The 24,834-nt window shown below is 45.0% G+C and overlaps 1 protein-coding gene across 1 annotated transcript in view; it reads right to left on the bottom strand.

The window, feature by feature from the left end:
* ATP8A2 (ATPase phospholipid transporting 8A2) overlaps positions 1-24,102 on the bottom strand; it is a 318,542-nt gene extending 294,440 nt beyond the window's left edge. Inside the window, exon 1 of the mRNA XM_033146356.1 lies at positions 23,916-24,102. Coding sequence (XP_033002247.1) covers positions 23,916-23,991 — 76 coding nt within the window. The 5' untranslated portion in view covers positions 23,992-24,102. The remainder of the gene's footprint in view (positions 1-23,915) is intronic.
* Between the last annotated feature and the right edge of the window lie 732 nt (positions 24,103-24,834).

Here is a 24,834-nt window from a genome sequence, read left to right on the forward strand (position 1 = left end):
TGAGGCTGAAAAAAAACCCTGCTGTACCACATCCAAGGGATGCAGGCTATTTTAGGACCTGCACAGAGAGCTATGAGGCACACAGAGCTCTGACCTCCAACAGAGAAGAACAGCTGGTTGGGGGGGTGGCTGTGGGGCTGCTGTCGCCATCACCACCCCTTCCCCCACATCAGCTGCATGAGGCCATCGCCTCACTCTGCCTTATGATAAGGCCTGCCCTAGACATGAGCAACTTATCTGTCTCTTTCTCTTTCTCTTGTTCTTCTCCTCTTTCTCCTTCAACTGGCACCCAAACATTCCATGTGTCATACTGCTTTTAGCCACAGACTTGGTGAACAGGCTAAAAGAATGTAAGAACAGCCTCCTGGATCAGGCCAATAGCCCATCTAGTCCAGCATCCTGTTCTTGCAGAAGCCAAGCACAAGAGGCTCATGGGAAACCTGCAAACACAACCTGAGCACAAGAGCCCTCTCCACTCCAGTGGTTTACAGCAGAGTGTGTCCGGCTTCTGCTTTGTTAGTAAAGCCCTGCTGACTTCTGATGATGTTGTCCGGGTGAGAGAACAAGGTTGCACAAAATGTAAGTCAACTAATCAACGGAGAGGGCATTGCACAAGGTGGGTACCAACACCAAACTCCTTGTTCATTAACTCCTTGCTCATTATCTCCTTGTTAATGACGGCATGTGGAGATTATATGCATCGACAGGAGTTAAGGTGAACACTGAATCACAGTTGGAAGAGCACGCTTTACCCCCGGATAAAATAATGCCGTGACTTCTGCGTTTAGTAAAACAGGAAAGCTACGTTCATTGCAGGAAAGGCGTGCTTGAGAGGAAATATCCTAGTTCTCACATCCATACCAGACATTTGAAGCATTCTTCTACCACTTTAACAATCATCGCTTCCCCCAAAAGAATCCACGGAACTGTAGTTTGCTAGGAACTGTAGCACTGTGGGGGCTTCTCCTAGCCACTTCTGGCAGCATCCTTAACAACTATTCCCAGGATTCTTTGGGGGAAGCCATGGCTGTTGAAGTGGTTTAAAGACTGCTTTAGATGTATGGTGTAGATGCTGGCTCTTGCATCTCCTCTCCCAAGATATCGGTCTAGCGACTCTAGCCTGAAGGAAGATCAGCACGGGTTAAAGGATACTCTCTAGGAAGCTTGGAGGTTCTTCTTTCTATCTGCTCTTTCCCATGCAGATGCATCAGCCTCCGGTGCAAGCCGAGTTACATCCCAGCACTTCTAACAGCTGACACATGCCAGGCATCAGACAGCTGAAGAATCCAGAGCAGGACCTCAATGAATGCAGCATGCAAGGAAAGTGTTCCTTAAGGTCCCAAGGTTCATAAGCCGAGTCATTCAGGGTTTAAAGCTGGCACCTTAAAACTGGGCTTGGGATCAAACTGGCAATCGTTTCCAATTTTCCAAATCTCTGATTTCTGTATTTTAAAAAGGAGTTAGGATGCAGATGTAATGGCTGCACAGAGCTATCCTTAATCTCATCTTCCAGGCAGCTGAAATATATTTTTGTCAGCAAGTGAAGGCCTCGTCCCTTCTGAAATGTGTAACTCTGACACATGTCCTCAGCGCAGCTTTGAGATCTATGAAACACCACTTCAAAATGCAAGATTGAAGATTATCTCCACCCACACATACTGGGCTCCCTCTCCAAAGAACTGCTCTTAAGGCTTCAACTTCCATTCACAACTTCATTAAAAGCACAGGAAAAAGCAACCACCGAAAGGCACATTTACCTACAGGCATGAATCTCTTCCAGCTGAGGAATATCAGAGGCATACTGTTCGATCTGCTTTTTGCACAGCAGGACGACAAAATCAGCCGCTCTCCTCCAAAGATTTCTGTAGCTTTAGAGGGGCTCAAGGCTGATTAAAACGATCCCTGTGGACAGCTGCAGAATAGATGTTACCAACTGCTCTCTGTTTGATTTAGAGATGGAAATGGATTTACACACACACACACACACACACACACGTAAATGAAGCTCGTTTTTGTCAGCATATATATGCATTTCTGGATGCTTCTGGAACAACCCATCCTTCCCAATTGAAGTCTAGAGAAGCAATGAACTCCCACACCCCAAAATTCTGCTCCAAATAAGTCTACGGCACCTTGTATTCCAAGATAATTATAATAGCCCATGTTTTGTCAGTTGGGTGTAAAAATGTCCCATCTGCAGACATGAAAGTACCTCTGGCTGCAACCCTCTGTAAATTCATGGGACCAGTGCTTTTTTTCTTAAAAAATAAAAATAAAATGTTTAGGAGTACTTTCATTTTCCTACTCATATTGAAATACTGCCCCTCAATGAGGCCAAACTTAGATTCACAAAATGTTTAGGGGTATGCGTACTCCTGTGTCCCCTGAGAAAAAAAAGGCACTGCATTGGACTAATTCCCACTGACCTCAAAGGTGCTTACATCTGAGTACACATGCAAGAGATTGCACTGTTCACCAACTGAGATGCATTTTGAGTCCTTCTGTATTCTGGAGACATGGACAAATTTCCATTTTTCAAGTGTTTTTAGTTTTTTTAACAAAGGTGTCTTGGATTACACATTTAACAAATTCTAGGAAGTACACTATAGCTGTGTACACACCATAAGTTTAAAATATAATTAAAGCACATTACTTCCCCAAAGGAACCTTGGGAACTGTAGTTTTTTTAAGAGCACTGGGAATTGTAGCACTGTGAAAGGCAAACTACAGTTCCCAGTATTCTTGAAGAGGTGCTTTAAACATGTTTCAAATGTGCTTTGAACGTATGGTTTGTATACAGCCTATTACGGACTCATTGTTAAAACTGTGTTTATGGAAGACAATCTTACTCGGCTACGAGTGATCGCCAAAGAAGAAGAAGAAGAAGAAGATACAGCCTATACGACAAGGGTGATACATGATTGATTCTCCCAAGGATTTAAAACAACAAATGCAACACTTTGAAACAGATTAGAAGGGTCCCAAATTTTATTGGAGCAGCAGCCCCTGGAGAGAAGATAGTTAACCCCCTTCTCCCTGCCAATTTGTTCCCACTTACAATCAGAGATTACCACCCATAAAGCTGCTATTAGCCCAGCAGGTGAGTGGGAGAATAATAATGCAGGGATAACATCAAATACAGTCTCGTGAATTTCAAATATGGAGCTATGTATGCAGAAGCGGCTTTGTCATGCTGGCCACATGACCCGGAAGCTGTACGCCGGCTCCCTCGGCCAGTAAATTGAGATGAGCGCCGCAACCCCAGAGTCGGACACGACTGGACCTAATGGTCAAGGGTCCATTTACCTTTACCTTTTTATGCAGCTTCAAATTCACCATTTTAGCCAGTCCATGAGATTGCGAGATTTAGAACTACCTGTTCCTCTCATACAGTTTCTGGCACCACTGTTGCCACCATCACTGTTCTCTCGATATAACCGCCCCTTTCTTGCTCTACTGCTCCCACTTTTCAAAATGGCTACCTGTCATACGCATGGTAGCATCCTTAAAGGGCAGTTTCAATGGTGCCAGCCAAATTCAAGGAGCCATGAGCCTTGCCTGCTCTAAAATGTGAAGATACATCATCCTTCCTCAAAGGAGGAACAGCTGTAGTCCCCACTAAGCCTGAGTTCACCGCAGCACTGTTGTTTGTGTGTGTTTCTATTCAGTTATTGAGAATATTCTATGAAGGATGTTAACATAATGCAATACATTTGTTGTTCTCATAACGGTACTGCTGCATAATGCATGAGAGCAATTCTGGCTCAAAGAAGTGGATTCTCAAAGAACATTGTTTGTCCTTGACACAGCGGCTCCCGCAAGCCAAATGCAATCCATCAGCTGGTCCTTTCCATAAAGCCGCTATCGTGGTCTTTCTGCTAGTCTGACACAGGTCATCTCATGGTAAGTGTAACACCTACTTATGCAACGTATACAAAGCCTTAAGGAAGTTTGTCAACAATTCCATGATCAAGACTGCTTGGAAACTCAAGAACCCAGTAGGCTACAGTTGTGGTATTTCCCCCTCTCTCAGTATAGGGACCATGACAACTCATGCAACAGCAGCCCTAAACCTAATCCTGGGTTAATAGTCATGAATCACTCAGCTATTAATTGGGGGGGGGGCTCAAAGGAAGAAAATGTAAACCCATCAAATGACTACTCATTAGTCCTTGCCTAAAGCAACGTCAATAAAAACAGGGCAGGAGTTCTGATATTTGGTTTCCTTCCAGTTGCATTACTATTGTGACATTCCAGCGGGCAAAACAGATCAAAACTGAATGAATGGGTAACAAATTTTCATTAGCTCAGAGGAGACCTATTCGTTTTAAGCATCAATTGTAGCAGCAGATTAATGCTTAAATAAACAGTCCCACCATTTGTCCATTTCCAGCAAAGAACAAATGCGAATTTGAATGAATGAATGAATGAATGGGGCAGGGGAAGAGCGCCTGAAAATTTCGTGCCAATAAGATCAAAAACACGGAGAAATGACCTCCAAACCTAGGAACTTCCAATGCACAGCAGAGGTCTATCATGAGAATTAGGCTCAGGGAAGAGCCTTCAATATCTTATTTGGAAAAAGGATACACAGAAGCAGGCAGGCAGTGGGTACACAATGTGCCAGGCCCCTAGTCAGCAGGGGGCCTGCACTCTTAACTTTCATATACTGTATATACATAAAGAGGATGTCAGCCAGACATCTATAAAGAACATGGAATTTTGCAGGCATTCTAGCCTGGGCACCAGACCTGCCAAATTTCAGACAGACAGGACAACAGGTACGATCTTTATAGGCTGTAGTGTTAGTGATCTGGCTCGGTATCTATCTGTCTTTCTGCGACTTAAGCATAATATAGGTTTCTGTCAACTAAAAGTATACAACCAGGGCAGTCATACTAGCTTCACTGTGCTATCTTGTGGTGCTTGGCTTTGCTATTAGAAATTTCACAAAGGAACTCAGTTCTGTAATTTCAGGATGTAAACCAATTATGTTTTCCAGGAAAGCTATTTCTTATGAAAGGTAATATGGATGAGATACTCCAAAGGTCACATTATTTTCTTTGTTGTCACGGCCCGGGCAACTTCAATTTAATGTCTTTGTTTCCTATCCAGAATATAGCCTAAGGGGAAACCGTCTCCAGAGAAAACATCTCAGCTTCTAAACTGACTTGTTTTTTCCTCCTTCCATCTGCCGAACTTGTCAACAAAAGAAAGGGGGGGGATATAGCATCACATGAAAACAATGAAAATGAAACTTTTACGATCCAGACACCTGCCCGCAATGAGCCAGTAGTCAAATGGTTACAAAATAATTTCACATAATGCTTTGTATAGTTGTTGGAAGCTGAGTTAGGTGTAATCTAGGGACTTGGGGTTGTAGCCAATGCTAGTCTTACTCAGGATATACCTGACCAAAAGCCATGCTGGCTGGGACTTTGAGTCTAACAGCATCTGGTGGGCTACAGATTCCCTATTTCTGCCAGACAATCAGACAGTTACAAGCACCATACATTGTGACTCCTAGTTATTTGAATCCATCCCAAGAAGTTAGATGTGTGTGGATGAGTGGGTGGTGGGCAGCAGAGCTTTCTCCTTCATTGTGTTCTGGTCTGATAGAACAGTGTTTTTCAACCTTTTTTGGGCAAAGGCACACTTGTTTCATGAAAAAAATCACGAGGCACACCACCATTAGAAAATGTTAAAAAATTTAACTCTGTGCCTATATTGACTATAATATAAAGTAATTCTCTTGAATAGGACTCAAATAAACAATTTTTCCCACGGCACACCAGGCAACATCTCGCGGCACACTAGTGTGCCGCGGAACAGTGGTTGAAAAACACTGTGATAGAAGATCCTTCCAGAGAAGGCAGGTCAGGAGTTTCAGAACCACGGAGAGCTCCAAGTGAGCAACTTGCTCCAAAAGATGTTGCACACAGACTGGGGACTTTTAAGCCTCTGCCTCCAGACTATCTCTCCCTTGCTCCATCCCATTTTGGAGAACTTCAGGTTCTTAAAAGGCCAAGCCTCTGGCCAGAGGATGGGTATTCTCCGATGTTCCATAGTATCCTGCCAGATGTGTGCTTTGCACCACTGGACTGGTAAGGTAGAAGGCATTTGGTTCCTCAGGCTCAGGGAAGGTTCTGTGATGCTTCTGGCTATGTCCCTACAGGTCCTGGTAGTATGGGGGGGTTGGGGGGGGTTCTTGTCTTAACAATCTGAGTCACAGTGGTCACTTGATCACCAACAGTTGGTTCACAGCCCTGACTTGGTCCTCATTAGCTAGTGCCTCTGCAGTCTCTGACTCTGTATCTAGATTGCTGCTGGATTCTGGGGTTATAATACCTATTCTACATGGTGTGAACCACCGTAGTACAGATTTAGCAGCAACAAAGGGGCACAATGTGGATGTTTTATTTTGAGCTAATAGCACGTCTTTGCCTTTCTTTCCAATATGTCTTCTTGCTGAAAGGATTGTGGAGATAGGGTAGCTAGAGGCTCATCTTGTTGGCCAAAATGGCCTTATGGGCCAAATGGGGGAGACCAGCTGGGTCTCATGAGGTTTGTAGGCCAGAGTGTTCCAATCCCTGGTCAAAAAAACTTTCCCCATCTGTAGACTGACTGCATTTACTCATGCTATTCCCCCCCCCCCCCAGCTGTCATATTTCACTTCAGCTGAACTAATGCATCTTCCTTAAGCTGGCATTTCTCTCCACCCACTCGCCAAAAAACCCCACCCCAAACAAAACCCCTGTGTTCCCATCCAACAATTTTATGTTGGAGGGAGTGTGTATTATAATTGCTGTGGAGCCAACCAGAGGCTCCTACTGCCAAATGTAGACATTTTGGCACCAGGAACATTTTACTTAGTCTAATTCACTGCATTTTTCATTACTTGTCTCTGTTTGCTTTGTTTAATCATTTTATTACAGTAGAACTGCTTTATCAAAAACTTTGTATCTAAGACTCCCTCAACCAATTCACACAACCTTTTCTGCGACACAAGATTTGCCAAACGTGACTTCTTCTGCCTCCTCACACCATTTATTGGAGTAAAATAGTCTTGTTGTATTAGGATCCCAAAATAACACATCCTGGAAAAAATGCTTGTAATCTCGGGTTTCTCAGGATGTGCTCATCTGTGATTTTGTATTAGAGCAGGGATGAGAACCCTGTCACCCTCCAGATGTTGTTGGACTCTCTCTTCACTTCTGACCACTGGCCATGTTGGCTGGGGTTGGTGGGAGTTGGAGTCCAACAACATCTGGAGAGCCACAAGTTCCCCATCTCCACTGCACAGATTCATTCCCCATAACCTTTATTAAGTGAATACTAATCACCCATTTGCACCTTGCTAGAATAACCCTTTTATCTGATCTCCAGTTCAGATGACACCACAACAACAGCAATGGAAGGCTCCAGCACTGCTGTATTTTCTAAAAGGCTGCAAAACCTCATTTTGTTGCACCTATTGGTTTTACCTATACGGTATTCTTTTCTTTTTTTTCTTTTTTTGGTAAAGCAGTTTTTTATTTATTTTCATCTTTTAAACTTATATTCTATATATGTTGTTTCCTTTTTTCTCTTTTCATACACTGTCATGATATTTTCTTTTAAAAATGGACAGTTCATAAGATTAAAATATTTGAATTATTTGTATATGCTTTTGTTGCCATTTCCATTTGTATGTGTGTGATAAATTCCAGTAAAGAAATAAGTAGCTAGCCACAGTTACCAGAGTTCCCCGTGAAGAGGGATTGACTGTTAAACCATTCTGAAAACTGCAACTCTTTGAGTGGAATGGGGGGTCTCCTAACAACTCTCAGCACCCAGAATCCAGGGGGGGGGCATGACTCTTCAAAATGGTACCAAAGTGCTTTAAGTGTGCAGTGTGAATGTGGCCTGTTAGTACCCACAAACTCATTGCCCAGAGTTAGCTGTGATTTCACTTAGCTTTATGTGTGAACTGGACCTGCAAGTGCATGACCTCCACATGCAGCTGCTGGGTGACCTTGGGCTAGTCACACTTCTCTGAAGTCTCTCAGCCCCACTCACCTCACAGAGTGTTTGTTGTGGGGGAGGAAGGGAAAGAAGAAGAAGAAGAAGAAGAAGAAGAAGAAGAAGAAGAAGAAGAAGAAGAAGAAGAAGAAGAAGAAGAAGTTTGGATTTGATTTTCACTACCTGAAGGAGTCTCAAAGCGGCTAACATTCTCCTTTCCCTTCCTCCCCCACAACAAACACTCTGTGAGGTGAGTGGGGCTGAGAGACTTCAAAGAAGTATGACTAGCCCAAGGTCACCCAGCAGCTGCATGTGGAGGAGAAGAGACACAAACCCGGTTCCCCAGATTACGAGTCTACCACTCTTAACCACTACACCACACTGGCTCTGAATGTTAGCCGCTTTGAGACTCCTTTGGGTAGTGATAAATGTTAGCTGCTTTGAGACTCCTTCGGGTAGTGATAAAGCGGGATATCAAATCCAAACTCTTCTTCATCATCATCATCATCATCACATACCCAGTATTACAGAGCAAAAATCACATTTACCAGTCCGCTGCATGATCAGCAGCTATCTGGTGGCACAGTAAATGCAGAATGCACAGTGAGCTGGACAGGCAAGGAGAAGCAATTGTACAAGCATTGCACCCCATGTTAACACCATGCAGAATCATTTTGCACACGTTCCCAACCCTCTTAATTTGGTCATGTAAAGTTAATATTTTACCCATAGCAGACATGAGCCATTAGCTTGTTTTAAAAAGTGAGCAGCGCAGGCAAAAGGTTATACATTTTGTGGACCTCAAAAACATATGCATGATGTGCACAAGCTCTTCAAACCTCACATTGCTCCTATTTCTGGGGTGTGGGTGGCAAGAGCATAATGGCAGTTATCTCCCAGTTATATTTCACTGTCTTTTTTTTTTAAGCTTTTGTCTGCAACAATCTGCAAATTTTTACAAATGCTTTGATGGTGACAAATCTTAGTTGCTGCTGCTCATTTCTGACCCTACCAAGCAAAAGCTGCCCCTCCATTCTCTACCTCAACCACTTAACATTCCTTCCAATTTATTATTAACTCTGTTGTCCAATATGACTTTCTGTAGGAATCTCAAGTACAATGTGTTCAGGGTGAGGTAAGGTGGAATGACACAAAATATGCTTTATGCAATTATTTCCACATGCTGGCAGCCTGCTTTGCTAAGAAACAAAACCCATGACCTTGTAAATGCACACAGGAAATTGGATGTAATTAAAGCAAATACTTTCCTGTGTGGTAGTTTTATATTAAGAAGGGTGCACATACCAATTTGTACTGATTCCAGCAGGAAGGGGCTATTTGGTTCATCAGTTCCAGTTAAGGGTTCTAAATTACCCTGCCTAAGGCTGTGTACACACTACGTCTTTTGAAGCAATTCAAAGCACATTCTTTTCCTCAAATAATTTCCCCCTCCCCCAAATTTCCCAATTTATATGAATATTTATTTTATTTATTTTGCTTATTTATTTATAAATTGCTTTGTGGTCAGAAGCTATCAAAGTGGTGTAGAACAAGATAAAGAGAGTTAAAATATTAAAAATAAAAAACAGGCCCTAAAAAACAATAAAAACATAACGAAAAATAAAATCAATCCTAGATATGTGCAATTAATATTCCATAAAATGACTGGAATGCACTTCAGGAAAAGACTTCTTAAAGAAAAGCACCTTCAATAGCTGCCTAAAATCAACATACCAGTTGCTCATTTATCAACACAAAACAACCCCACAATGTAACTTAGGATGATGTGTTTTTTTTGGGGGGGGGGCTTTTTACAGTTGGCACCATAACAATAACAACAACATAATTAGTTACACAGCCTTCCCTGTAAAGTCAAAGGATAGGTTACATCTAAAGATAATACCATACAATAAACCAAATAAAAAGAACTTCACTCCCAAAATACCACATAATACATGCACTTCAACAAAACAGAAGGTATATAAGGAGGGACTAACAAGAATACAGTAGTTCAAACTTTCCAAGGCCAAAGAGAAAAAGCCGCCTCTTCAATGACCGCTTAAAGCTTAAAAGAAACAGTGCCTGGTGCACCTTCATCTGGAGGTGTAACGGATCAGCCCTTAGTCTGGGTATGGTCAGGAGCCCAGTGTATTAGGAGTTAACATCCACTCTATGTGACTGGTGGCTCACTCGCAGGAGGCGGGGCTTTTCGCCCTTTTAAAAGGGGGGAATGGCAGTTGGTCAGGAGGGTTAGAGGGTGAGAGGGTTGGAGAGAGATCGTGAGAGGTTAGGCTTTGGGGAATGGGAGGAAAGGTCTTTCCCAATGCTATGTTGTAAATTACATGAGAAGAAGATTTGTAACAGTAATAACCCTGGACACCGAGGTTTTCAAGTTACCTCAATAAAGTTAAATGTGTTTCAACGTTCGTTGACTCTGGCAGTGTATCAGTGCCTTAAGAGGTGTGACTAAGAGGAGAGAACAAAGTTTTCCTGTGGAAGAGGAAACGGTTTGCTTATTCTCCTGTCATACAGAGGGCTGGGCAGTGAAGCCAAAGGTGCCACGCAGTTGCCAAAAAGGTGAGGCAAACTGCAGTAGTTGGGAACCCGGGGAGGGAGATCCCATAGGTGGCAAGAGGTTTTCGAACGTGAAGCACTGAGGTACCCCAGAGACATCTCCCATATGAACACTTTAGGATTCATTCTAGTCGTCAGTGAAACCTAGGGAGAGACACAGTTGGGGAAGCATCGAAAGGGAGGGATCGGGAATAGGGTCCCTCACAGGAGGCAATTCCACAGTTTGGGGGCCATTACAGAGAAGGCTCTGTCACCAGCCATCAGGCTTTGCACCTCTTTCACTGTTACCATTCTTTGTACAGCCAACAAAGCAACCTTTCCTCTGACTGTAAAGGATTCTACACTCTTAATTGGTTAAGATTCATTCCTGTATTTCTCATCTCTTTCTTTTTTTTCCCCTACCACTTTCTCACACTTCCATCGCCTTTTGCCCTCTCGCTTTCTTTCCTGGCAATTTGTCTTGTAATCGCTTTGTTCCCCAGGACACGATCTACCTGTTCTATTTTAAACCTTCCTTTGCTACCTATAATTATCTCTCACATTCAGAACTTGGTCCTTGATCCTTTAATTGGCTTCTTTAAAAAAAACAAAAAACCAACCCACAACACTCTTTGATCCCTTGTATCTTCCTCCATGCCAAATCATTTTCTATTTAAGGACGGCATGCGCACAATCTTTTAATGTATATATTTACCATCTGATCAGTTTTCCTCCCAACTGCAGTTGGATTCCCTTGTTTAGTTACAGACTAGAAAACTGTCAGGTGAGTCATCAACCGTGAACCTGATGCTCTCACTTTGGGTTATTTAAACCAGAGCTTTCCAGAGCTGTGTGTCGCGATGCATCAGTGTGTCGGCTGCAGTGTGTAGGTGTGTCGCACGAACGCTCCGCATGCTCCTCTCAGGGTTGGAAAGGGGTTCGTTTAACCTCCAGTTTGCTAGTAGAACTGAATTACTGTGTCGCGAAATGATGCATGTCTAAAAAGTGTGTCACCAACATGAAAAGTTTGGAAAGCTCTGATTTAAACGATTCTTCCACCCTTGCATAGCACTTTCTCCTAAACTGCTGCTGCTGCTGCTGCTTTAAAAGCTCGGTGTTGATGCATGGGACCTGGAAAAACTGTATTTATTCCAGTCTTTGTTCAGTGAGGACCTTCCCCTTCTTCATCTCAGTTGCATTCTTGTTTCTCCAACTAATCCAATTCTATTTGGGGGCATAGAACTCAGCCAGAGAAGGGACTCACGGCTTAAGACTCACAATCGTCTTAATCTAGTCCTTCAGCAGTTAACTTCTTAGCCTTCCTTTCTTAATTTTCAACCTTTGCAAAATGACACGGCGAAAGAGGCCTCCAAGGCTGGCATTCCATGCGCCGGCCAACACAGAACCCACATGCAACCGAAATAAGATGATGCCATAATGCAGCCTTCACCAGCCTCAAAGGTGTTTTGGACTACAACTCCCATCAGCCCCAACTGGCACCATGGCTCAGTGGTAGAGCACCTGCTTTGCATGCAGAAGCTCCCAATTTCAGTCCTAGGCATCTCCAGGTAGTCCCCTAGGAATGTTCCCTTTCTGAAACTCTAATAACTGCTGCCAATCAGTGTAGACAACACTGAGCTTCTTATGTCCCTATGTATATAGGCCATTTGTTAATTTGTACATGTGTACACTTGAGCCATTGGCCATTATAGTATACCTTTTTGTATTTTGCTGTTTACTTAAAATTATAGTGCATTGTGCAGTTTTATTTCGGGTCATTTCTGGCCTGTAATGAATTATGAGGCTGGTAAAAAAAAACCGGAGCTTAATGGGATTAAGCATGCTCAGAAGCCAAACAACACTGAGCATTGGAAAAGAAAAGTGGGCAACTGGCTGGCTGCTAATGGCTGATGAAGAAGAGGTCATGGCTTCAATAAGCCCAAGAGATTTCTAAATGCTGATCAGCTGGCGGAAGAGGCTAGCAGGGAGAGAAGACAAGGACTGCAGAAAAGGAAAAGAGCAGAGTACAAGGTTTTTTCTCTCTCTCCCTCCCTCCGTTGTCCTGTGCTCAGTTTCACTCTACCCTTTTTCCTGCTCTAGGAGAAATGAGCAAAAGAGAGCAAAGGAAGAGGCACACAGATATAAAAAGAGCAAATATAATGATCTTATTCTCTGAATAGATCGCTTCCTGGTTCACACTGACATATTAGTTTTAACTGTCCCTGGACAAAACTGAGAGCTGAACACAGAAATCAATGAAGAAATCCTAGATTTTAATGTGGGCAGAAGTGGACAGCAGTATGTCTACTCCACCCTACCCCAAAAATTAAAGATAGCAGCAAGCAGAGGTGTTATTGCTCTTATTAACTCAGTTTCTGACCAGTATAAAATCATCTTTTAATGTAAATTCCATGCCCTTCTATGAGAAATTGAACCTGCAAAAAGTTTCCAGTTGTATCTTCTGCCACCCAAATTCTGACAGCTTGTTAACTGCACAGAGTAGGCCTGGTGACCTGTGCTGCGTGCATGACAAAGCAAGCATAGAGCTGATGCCACACCCTGGACGAATACACCCACCCTACATTTTCAACAGATCTATCTGTGTGGCTGAATGAGCGCATAGGTTAAAAGTTGTATTGATCTGCTTTTGATCAGTGGTTACAGATGACTCTACTCAATTTGTGAGCATCACTGCAGAGAACAGCCAACATTCTGCCACAGAATGTGGTCCTCTCCAGATGATGTTGGACTACAACTCCCATCAATGACATGGGATAATGGGAGTTGTAGTTCAGCAGCATTGGGAGTTGCATCATGTCAAATACCCCTCTGTTATAAGGTCCCAGTGATCTTTCTTCTTAGGTCACTTTCCATAATAGTTCCTTCCTCCACACATTGCATGTGCAAGGTGGCTGCCGTCATGCTATGATGTCATGATCTCCCTCCTTATAGGCACATCACATGCACAGGATGGCGACAAATTCTAAGGTTCTTTCTGCTCCTAATTGCTAACAAAGCACCACCACTAAAGAGCGATGGGGTGCAAATCAAGTTGCAGGTTGGAAGCTGCATGTGATCCAATCATACGCTGCAACTGGGCATCCAGACTGTCACCCCTGAAGTGACAACCAAAGCAGAGTTGGGCCCGCAGAAGACCAGGTGCAATCAAGTGGGCAGACTCAACTGCAACTGAGAGCAGCTTAGTCTTCTCTGTAGAGACCACTGGGTACCACTTTGCCAGGGGGCCGTTCTAACCTGGAGCCAGCCTTGGGTGCTGCCTATCTCTGCTTATGGCAAGCTGCAGCTTGGATTGTAATAGCTGACCAGGAAGTGGAGGCAGATGGCTGCTTTCTTGGACAGGCAGCTGCACTGCATGGTTTCTAGGTACCTCCTAGCTCTGCAGTTTACACATGGCGTGAAGTTGCGTGCAACTGCCCCAGTAAATCACAGTGGAAACATTTCGTAAAAGGTGCTGGAACTGCAGGAAACCTGGTTTCCACCTTCTATAGAAGAGTAGGTTAAGGTTAAGAACTATCAGTATGAAGCTTTTAATAATACCGCTTGCAATCTCTCCCAAAAGCTCAGCAGGGAAAGGTCTGGGTCACAGAGCAAATGCAGACAGACTCAGAAGTTAAATATATGTCAAACAAAAGGAAAGCAAACCTCATTCATAACTGAGGCCAGAGAGGAACGCTGCTAATATTGATGCTGAAGCAATGGCATCCAGGGAGGTCTTTTAAAATGAATATGCTGCTGCAAACCACTCAACTCTTACATGCTGCCCTTTTCGTGATGCCTTCTGTGTACACATTGGCTCCTTTTGCTAATAAGGGCCAGGATCTCAAGAGCATGGACTGGCTGGATGCAGAGGAGAGTTGGTGGAAGGGAACCCCCAGGGGGAGACAGCTCAGAGCCCAGGAATTGGTGATTGATGACTGAGAAGGTGAGAGGGGGAATCAAATATCCTTGGTTTTGAATCTACCACCCTATCCTTGTTTCCATTATCTGTTCCCTAGAGATGATAACACTTAATGCCAGGCAGAATACCAGCAGCCAGTGTTATGCACTTGTTTGTTTGTTTGTAGCCAAGTCAACTGTTGCAGCCCAAATTTGGCCCACAGAGCCACTTTCCCCAAACCATGCCCACCTAATGTCATATTTGGCATTAGGTATGGGGTAGTGTTCTCAAAGCGACTAGCATGAGTTTGGCCAAACTGCGGGAGGCAGTGAAAGATAGGCGTGCCTGGCGTGCTCTGGTCCATGGGGTCACAAAGAGTCGGGCACGACTGAACGACTGAACAACAACAACAACATGGGGTAGTTGGAAACCCTGCTGGATCAGCTATGTGACCAAATTTCCCACATGAAATCCCATTGCACAGCTGGTCCTTGCAGAAAGCAGGCTGGGGTTCTGCTGATGGGGAGTGACTTCAGGTTTTTTGGATTTGCTACACAATAGAGTTATCCATGGGAATGCAATCATGCAGCTGATCCCTGCAGGAAGCATAGTAGCCTTTATGGCATCTGCGGTTAGTCAAGTCTTGCGATGGCACCAGCATTCGTTTTGATCACAGTGCATTTGCATTCCGGTCCAGAAGCACTGTTAGAAACTTCCCTGAGGCATTCTGAATAGCATTTGGGGCAGAGCATTCAAAACAGGAGGCAGCCTGCACCATAATCTATAAAGAGGATAGTACTTTATACACAACCCTCCACCTGCAGTCTGGGGTGGGGGAGGGGAATCAATGACTACCAAAAGGAGGCTAAAAACCAAGCAGGTGTTCATGAAAGTAAAAAACAGACCTTTGATATTGTTTGATCTGCACATCACTATTGCAGAACAGTGCAGTATTATACTAAGCCACACATTGAATCTCTCCATCTAATTGGCACCAGACATTTGAGGTGGATACCTTGTAAGAAGTAAGCATTACCATTTGAGGAACTCATTATCCTCAATCTGTTACCCATTTCATAGATTCATAATGTGAACACTTGAACCGACAGCATAATATACTCTTTATATAGATGTGCCATTTCTGATTCAGAATTGATCCACTGAAATTAAAATGGCCGTTAATTACAGAGGGCCTACTCTGAGTAAAAGTTTGTTGACTACAACCCATTGGGTGGAATCCTGTGTATTGCTAAGGAGACTGTTCTGCTAGCAAACAGAAATGCTTGAACGATCTCTCATCCCCCTGGACACTGTAATGCGGGATCGCCCAACCCTTCAGAGTGGATTTAGTGCAAGCGCAAGAGGCAGAGAGAGGGGAAGCCCCATTGCACTAGCAGGAGTCCTTGCAAGGTCTTCCGCTAGTGAAACTGGTCTTTGAATCTGGCCCATTATATTGCAAGTATTGTATTATTACAGCTGTCTGAATCGGGTGAGAGACAGTATATGGGCATTTCGCTCTCTATGCTGACAAATCATGACAAATCACCCAAACTCATGTCTATTCTGCTAAACATGAGAGACTAACGTGGGTTGATTCCCTACCGCTAGAAGGCAAAATCCTCATCAAACATGGAGTGACAAGTCTGTTATCCCCAGGCTGTTTACAGTTTTTCATATTGATTTCCCAGGTTCAACCCGAGAGCCACATTGTTCAAGGGGAAATCACTTCCAAGCCTTCATGAAGCCATCCCAGCACACTTCTGCACTCAACTGAGGCTGTGGCCCGCCATTTTGGCCAACTCTGGAAATCACATCATGGGTTCAGTTCAAACGTAGCAATAAGTCATGGCTTGTGCCCAATTATGACTCCAGGTTTAATGGGAGGAGCTTATCAAATATGCCATCTAGGGCCCTTTCCTACATCACTGCCCCACTGGCACCACCTGGAAACAACAGAGACCGGTAGCACACCATTTAAAAGTCCTGCAGTGTCCCCAGTTTAGTGTTACTCCAAGGCAACATTGGAAATGTAAATGGTGGTTCCTACACCTCCATTAAAATTTCCCATAATGCCCCGAAAAGACAAAGCATAGGGGTATTGTGTGAAATTAAATGGTGGATCCCTAATCCAGTTGCCTGCTGCTTGTTATCAGCGGCAGATAAAGGGGAATCCAGGGAAGGCCTCAGAAATGAGCCTTGCTAGAGCCCTGGGGCTCCAGAAGCTATACAACAGCAATGCTACGTGGTGACACAGGGCTTGTTTGTGCTGACCAAGGTTTAAAGTGGGATTTTCAAATGCTTCTCAGGTACAGGTAAGCCATGGTTTGTGCGGCCTTCTTCCCAAACAATAGACACTGAGGGCCATGGTAACCATTGGTTTAGATGTAACACCCAAACCATAGTTTGCTCAAACAGCTGTTCAGCAGCCATGGTTTGTTGGATAGAATTATCATGCTTTGCAAATCATGATTTGCTGTTCTGTATGAACTATCGAAGTTGTGAATTTTCCATTGCTCACATTTGGACAGTAGAATTTATTTCTACTGAGAAAAAACTGGTGTTCCAAAAGACTGCTATGGCCCTGATTCAAAGGAAAGTAAATGTGTTTAAGCTTAAGTCAAAATGAAATAAATGGGATGTTAAGTTAGTAATGACTAACTTCTCCCATTGATTCATTTGTCCTATTGATTTAAATGAGACTTAAGTGCAGTGGACTTCCTCTGGATTGGCAGTAAGGGGCCTTTGAGGCACAAATTCTACTGCAGAGTTGGTGCTGAGCTGTTGCAAAGAAGAATGCAAATGTAACTCCCCAAATAATGCATCTGCAGAAGGAAAAACACATTTTCCCAACCATGATGAGTTCTGTTTTGTAGCTGGGAAATTCACCCCCTACCTCCTGAATGGCACATCCATTACTGCAGCAGCTGGTACAACAATGTAAACACTTGGAAAAACAACTCATTCTCTTGTGTCAAAGAAAAAATGAAATCAGACCAATGGGGGGGGGGATTTCATGGACACCCTGGAAGCCACATGATGCTGGATTGTCACTGGAGGCCCAAGTGGCTTCTGCGGCACCGCATGCCTTTCGCCAGCCCAGGTAACTTTTCCCTTGCGCACACAAGCCCACAAAGTTAGAAGACTAGCACTATACTGCAAAGTACAGACAGCAAAAATTTTCCATTAGCTAAATAAAGTCGCCTAGCATTTATAGCTCAATTTTGCAAACTTTGAAAAGGGATACTGTAATCACTGCTTTGATACAACAATATTTTGACATCCCCTGGATGGAGATCACAAAGGACTGGAACAGCATTTATTTATTTGAATCAATATTAATGGTGTCAACATCTGACCTCTAAAATTTTTGCAAGCATCAAGTGATGTGTTTTTTTTTGGGGGGGGTGCACTTTGCAACCACCTGGTGTGATATTGACAACAGCTTATTTTTAGACAACTTAAAAGAGCCAGGAAGGAAAGGATGCATGTCACTGCTCTCTGTGGCTTCAACAAAAAAGAGTTGTAAGCATCTTAGAGAATAACTTAAATCAATGTGCGGCCTCTTATTATGGTCATTTGGTGGCACTAAAGCATGGATGGGAAACCTGGGACCCTCTATGTTGATAGACTCCAACTGCCACCAACCTGAGCCAGCATGCACAATGAGCAGAGCTGATGGGAGCGAGACTCCAGCAACATCTAGAGGACCTGTGTGAGGGATGGAGGTAGAATTTGTTTGGTACACTTTTCACAGTGGACTAAATAAATTTGATGTTGGGATTGCAACTATCAGTCAGATTGTACACATTCTGTGATCTGCCATGAAATTTCAGTCCCAAAAAGCATGTACATAAATAAGGATTGTGTGTAAAAAAAACACCCAAAAATCCCATTTTGAAAGGTGTATATTGGGGGGTGCACTTGAAATGCATTGAAAAATGCGCATTCTACAGCACGTACAAAATGCATTCAAAGGGAAGAATTCAATGGCACACTCTTCCAATTGTTCCATCAGTACAAATATTTCAGCTTTCCCAATGGAACAATCCTGCTTCTGGCCTCTGCACTCTTCTGGGGGTTGTCCAGAGCCCCTAGAGCTGATTTGGGTGGGTGGGGGCGCACGAGGGGAGGAGAGGGGGGACGTCCTGGTGCACATCTGTGGCGCACATGCACAACTGGTCATAGTCCTGTGCTGCCAGCCGCAGCAGAGCTCAATGGAGGGAGAAGCCAGCCAAACAGCCAAGTCTCAAGGGGGTACTTGCCTGGAGGCAGAGTTCATATACAAGGTCCAGTTCAGTCCTAAGGTCAGGAGTATCTCAGTTCACCTAGTCAGACAATCCAGGGGTCAAGAAAGCCAAGGGTCCAAGGTCACGAGAAGCAAGAAGCAGCAAAGTTTGGTCAGGAATCACAAATGTTGTTTCCACCAACTGACTGAGGCTAGAAACCCTGCTTAAGGAAGTTGGAGCCAGCTGGTTCTCATCAGGAGCAAGAAGGCTTCTGATCAGCAGCAGGGGGAGTGACTTTGCCTTCTGCTCCTTCAGGTTGCTGCTCAGCAGGTGAAGCTGACTCCTGGCCCATGACACAACTGCTGGTTCCAGCTAGCACACCTACTTAGTTGAATCTGCCCCATAACTTGTAATGGTTCGTAGAGGAATCACGGGGGGGTAGGGTGGGTGGAGCATGCATGTGAGGCAAGTTGGGCGAGTAGCAATGTTGTGCGATGATGTTCGTTGCCATGTCACACCACACCTACTGAGGTGAATGAAATTCAGTGCTGCAACATGCCAGAACATCAGCCAAAAAGCCTCCATTCATAACATAGCAGGTTACTGCCATGTGAAAAGGACATCAGAAAATGGGACAGAAATGCTAGCTTACACAATATTCCCTCCACCTGAATGTACTCCTAAGCACATCTGAAATTTTTGCAACCTAGGCAGTTGCCTAGCCTGCCTCTATTGTTGGACCGCCTCTGGTCTGAGATCTGCTTATCTGAAACATTTCTGCTTTGAAAACTGAAACGCTCGAGGAAGCCAGCAAAGATAAAAAAAAATTAAAAACCGCAATCACCAAAAATATAGCAATTGAAAGAAGAAGAGTCAGCAGAATTAAGCAGTTACAGGTAGGTAGCCGTGTTGGTTTGCCATAGTCAAAACAAAATAAAATAAAAAATTCCTTCCAGTAGCACCTTAGAGACCAACTAAGTTTGTTCTTGGTATGAACTTTAGAAGTGTGCATGCACACGAAAGCTCATACCAAGAACAAACTTAGTTGGTCTCTAAGGTGCTACTGGAAGGAATTTTTTATTTTATTTTGTTCAGAATTAAGCAATGTATCAGACATGCATCAGGGCACAGGTTTGGGCCCCCACACATTTCAGCAGGCTGCCAAATGACCCTGAAGACAGACAGTGGAACCATGGAAGCTGGTGGCAGTGGCATACGAGGAAGTGACCAGCTGCCTCAGATCCCTCATATTTTACATCACAGCATTGTCATGATTACAGGAATAAAACAGGAGTTTTGTCCCTAATGTTAAACCAGGCTTCCTCAACCTCAGAGCCTCCAGATGTTTTTGGCCTATAACTCCCATGATCCCTAGCTAGCAGGACCAGTGGTCGGGGATGATGGGAATTGTAGTCTCAAAACATCTGGAGGGCCGAGGTTGAGGAAGCCTGTTTTAAACACATTAACTTGGGAATAAACAGCATTGTGTTTTAGAAAAGGGTATGTTTTTAAAGAAAAAATATTGAGATGATGAGCATCTGATATGTAACCATGTACATGCCTGGTTAGCCTTTCCCCGGGTATAAAATGTATTTTTTTAAAAAAGAAAAGAAAAAAGGATGCATTGGCAACTGACGCCAGCCTCAGTAGACCCCCATCACCTGCTGCTCTCTGGGTGGTCATCTGCCAATGGGGCTGGGCTTGTGGGGCCAGGATTTTTATTCCAAATCCAGCCTAAGCTGCACCACTGTATAAGCAAGGACTAAATCTCAGTGGTAGAGGACATTCATTGTTTCAAACACTAGGTTCAAACTTCAGTGAGAAATTCCTTAAGCAGCTGCAGGGCAGACTAAAGAATACTGGGTAGCAAAGACCAGCAGTGTGATTTCAGTAAAAGGGAGTACTTATTTACACTAGTCCCTGTTTGTAAAAGTACCTAGAAGTTTCATCAAATAATTGCAAGGAACAGCTAAGGAACAAGTCAGGAACATTAAAAGGCGTGTAGCCCAACATAGGTTTCATGGACACAGCCAAATTCCGGAACTAGGGAGGAGAGAAATTTCTGTCATTCCCCAGAACAGATACTAAACAGTATGTGCACCGACCCGTCGCAACAGCAAGTTTCAATGCAGGTAACAGCAGTGTTTTTCAAATGACTTTGCAGATGCAAGTAGTGAACAGATGCCCTTAGCAGACTATGCTTCCCCGAAATATATTTCATGAGAAAACTCTCCCAAATGCATGCGTTAAACAAACCCAGGCTGATTCACTGTGCTTCCTTGCGTCAACCCTAGAGAGGAGAACACCTCCTAGGAACCTCATATCTTCTCTTGAATCTCCTGCCTGCAACACCTCTACTGCCAATATATTTTGGGTGCTACCTGTAAGATCCTGAAATGTGACCTGGGGACAAGATGCAAGCTAGATGTGTGAAGTTCGAAAGCATAAGAGTAACGAAAGTCAGTGGCAGAACACATGCTTGATGCATATAAAATCCTAAGTATAGTCCATGGGCGGTGAAACTTTTTTCAGGCTGAGGGCCACATTCGCTTTTTGGGCAACTTTATAGGGACCACATGCCAGTGGTGGGTGGGACCAGAGGCAGAAGTAAGCGGGGCAACCATTGTAAGTTCTACCTTAGTACATGATGTGGTTCCTACAGACACACAGCTGTCTAGTCACCATCGAGACAAGAAAGAGGCATTATCAAGATTTCAGGGACATATTCCAGCCAGGCAAAAACACGTGGAGTGTGAAGCAGAGACAGTTAGAGGTATGGCCTGGAGAGAGGTCCGAGGGCCATATGGAGAAGGTTGGAGGGGTACATTTGGCCCCCGAGTCTGAGGTTCCACACCCTTAGTATTACCTGGCATTTCCACTTAAGTTCTAATTTCTTAAACTGTGGTGGGAGTACTGGCAAAGGGAGTCTTACCACAAGGCAAGGTGAGGTAACCCCTTCTGTTGGCATCTTTTGGATGCCACGAAAGGCAATAGAGAGGGCAGATGGCTTTTATTGTCTCAAACAGAAACAAACCACTCTCAGCTAACATGGGGCATGTTGGAAAATTCTTCTCCAAAGATCCCTGCAAAATGAATAGGAGCTGCACAAGAATGTTAATGGGCTCTTGCACCTCATGCCCATTTCCACTGGCCTCATACATGATAACCTCCCAAAGGATTGTGTTCTGTGTTCATTATGTGGGTGGGGAGGCATCTGGATTTGCTGTCTCCCAAAGCAACATAGGGCCAGCCCTACAATTAGGCGGAGTGAGGTGGCTGCTTCAGGCTGCAGATGCTGGGGGAACGGCGAGCTGCAGCATAGCATGGCAGGACAGAGCTGTCCAGCACCACCTAAGCCAGTGATGGAGAACAAGGGTGGAGAAAGCACACAGGACCTGGGAAAAGGATAAACACACACACACATGCACACTGCTATGGCTTAGATCAAAATCAGAGCTGTTCTAAAGTAAAATCAAAACCATCCAGGAGAAAGATGGAAAGGAAGGAAGGGGCAAGTTCTGTTAGATGAGCTTCAATATCTCTTCACCAAGTCCTCAGATATTCACGTGCAGCAGAATGTGCACAGAGAGACTACTGGGAATGAGAGAGAAACTTGATTCAGCTTGCACTGAAAGGCAAACCTACCTAATTGTCACTTTCCAGAACAACTTAAGAACCAAAACACAACCACACTTCAAAATCCACACTTTTCCGGATTTTGCAATTGCAGTTCTCCAGCCAAGCAATGCATACTATCTATCTATCTATCTATCTATCTATCTATCTATGAAAGTAACATTTAGAAGTCCATTACATTGGGGAGAATTGCTTTGCAAAACTGTGCACATTAGAAAAAATTGCATACCGCTAAGACTTGCATATCAGGAGAAAATCACATTAATATGATGGCGAATCTTCATGAGGCCTTTGCTGAAATAAATAAATAAATTGCAAACTGGTACAAAAATGTGGAGAACTGAATTTGGACTTATTAGCAAGGCAGCAGTCACGGGATGCACGGTTGTAGTCTGGATGAAGGAGCATGAACGTCATCAAATGCCTGGTCATCAATTGCCTGAGATAGAGAGCAATGGTATTGTGTGCGCATACGCACAATTTAGGATACAGGACGTCATAAACACACAAAAAAAACACACACAAAATTAGGCCATTTGTCCTTAGAATAGATAGTGCTCATTGATCTATATGTGCATATGTGACTGCTGATCTATATGTGACATTGACCTATGTGCGAATTGATCTGTATTTGCATGTATCCATTTTTGCATTTAGTGTGCAAGGTTGTGCATGTTTTAATGCAGATGATGTGTATAATTACTGGGAACAGAGCAGGATAATTTAACCACCTTTCCCACTGCTGCAGGTCTGGAGGAAAATCCCTACTCAGAATCTAATGTTTACATCCGGAAGGAAAAGGAACACCGGGTGGACTAGTTATATACCCAAAACAGCGCACTGGTTGGTTTATGCTAATCTCTCCTCCAGTCAGTGCAGGTTTTCCTATTGCTGCTGCTGGCTGACAGTTCACAGGGTTTCGTATTTTATTCAATTTGCGAACCGGTCAGAGGACAGGCAGGCAAGCGCAAGACATTAAAAAAAAAAAAAAGCAGCAAACAAGCCGGGTGTTTTAAAACGCAGGAGCGCGCACTGCAGCGAAAATCCCCGGGCCGGTTTGCAAGGGTCAATCCGGCATCAGGCCCAGCCACGAGCAGAATCTTCCCTCTCCCTGGAGGACGCTAAAAGCGAAACTGGAAACCGATCGATCCGGAGCAGATTGGCAATGACCCTTTCCCCTCCCGCTGCCGACCATCATCTCATCTCCCTTTCCGAAGAGCTGGCTGGCCGGGCAGCTCTTTTAATCCCATCCCGCCCCCCTTTCCCTCCCCCCCGCAAAGAATGCCCTGGCCTGACCTCATCCAACGAGGCGGGCAGGAAGGTTAATGATGTCACGAATCCCCAACCCGGTCGCCATGAAATATGCATGGAATGAGCCTCGCGCTTTCTCTCTATAGATATAAATATGAAATGGGAAGCTCGCGCGGGGAAGAAGCGAGAAGCGGCTTGCTGCTGCGCAGTGGTAGTGGAGGCGGAGGCGGCGGCGGCTCGGGGATAATAAAGACGCGGAGGAGGAGGAGGAGTGGGTGGCTTCGGGGGCGCTTCTCCCTCCCTCCGCTTCGCACCCACCGACCTCCCCGCACCCACCGCACCCCCCTTACCAGCGGCCGAGTGGATCTTGGTTTTCCTGTGCAAGGACATCTTCAGCGCCTTGTCGAGGCCGCTGGGGTTCGGCATGCTGCAGCAGCCTGGCGCGCCGCGGCTCAGCAGCGCCCAGGCAGAGGCGGGAGACGAGCCCGGCGGCCGCCTAAGGCTGCGGCAGCGGCAGGAGGAGAGGCGGCGGCGGCCGTGACGACCCCGCCATCCACTCCTGGCCGGCCGCTCGCTGCTGCCTCGCGCGCGCAGCCCTCTCCCGCGCGCACGCGGCGGCGGCGGCGACGACTCCCCTGAGGCTGGCGGGCGCTTTGGCCTCGGCTCTCCGCTGCGGCTCTGCGAAGGGCGAGGAGGCGGGGGGCAAGCGGGAGCTACAGGGCAGCGCCAGCCACCTCTGCGGGGAGAGAGGTGGGGCCTTGCCGAATGGAAGAGGACTGGGGCGGGTGGTCCTCGCGGCACGCGCCGACTCGCCGCAACCTCCCGTCAGTTGCAGTCAGAGCAAGGTCTCCGGCCACCAGGGCGCACGTGCCTCATTAACAGCCTCCAGCGCGAGGCGGGGAGTTTGGCGGGAAACGCGCCCGCTGCACGTGGGAAGCGTGGCCTTTGGGTCCGGGAGTCGTGCCCGTGCTGCGGGTAGTGGCGGCGGTGGGTGCAGCCGGTCGTACCCGGCAAGAGGGCCAGAGAGCTGGCGAAGAGCAGTCACTGGCCAAACAATGTTTTGTGAATATTTTGTGAATATTTTCATTGTATTTATTAAAGTCGTACTCCGCCCTTCATCCGAAGATCGCAGAGCGGTTCGCAACAGAAATAATTCAAAAGGAGAACACAAAAGTTCTGGTCCTTAGATGCTCAAAGAGCGAATTGTCTCCAGCAGGGATGCCAATTTGAATAAAATACTGGTAGATAATAGATCACAAGACCCACACC

Source organism: Lacerta agilis, chromosome 4 (genome assembly GCF_009819535.1).
Source record: "Lacerta agilis isolate rLacAgi1 chromosome 4, rLacAgi1.pri, whole genome shotgun sequence".
NCBI lineage: Eukaryota > Metazoa > Chordata > Lepidosauria > Squamata > Lacertidae > Lacerta > Lacerta agilis.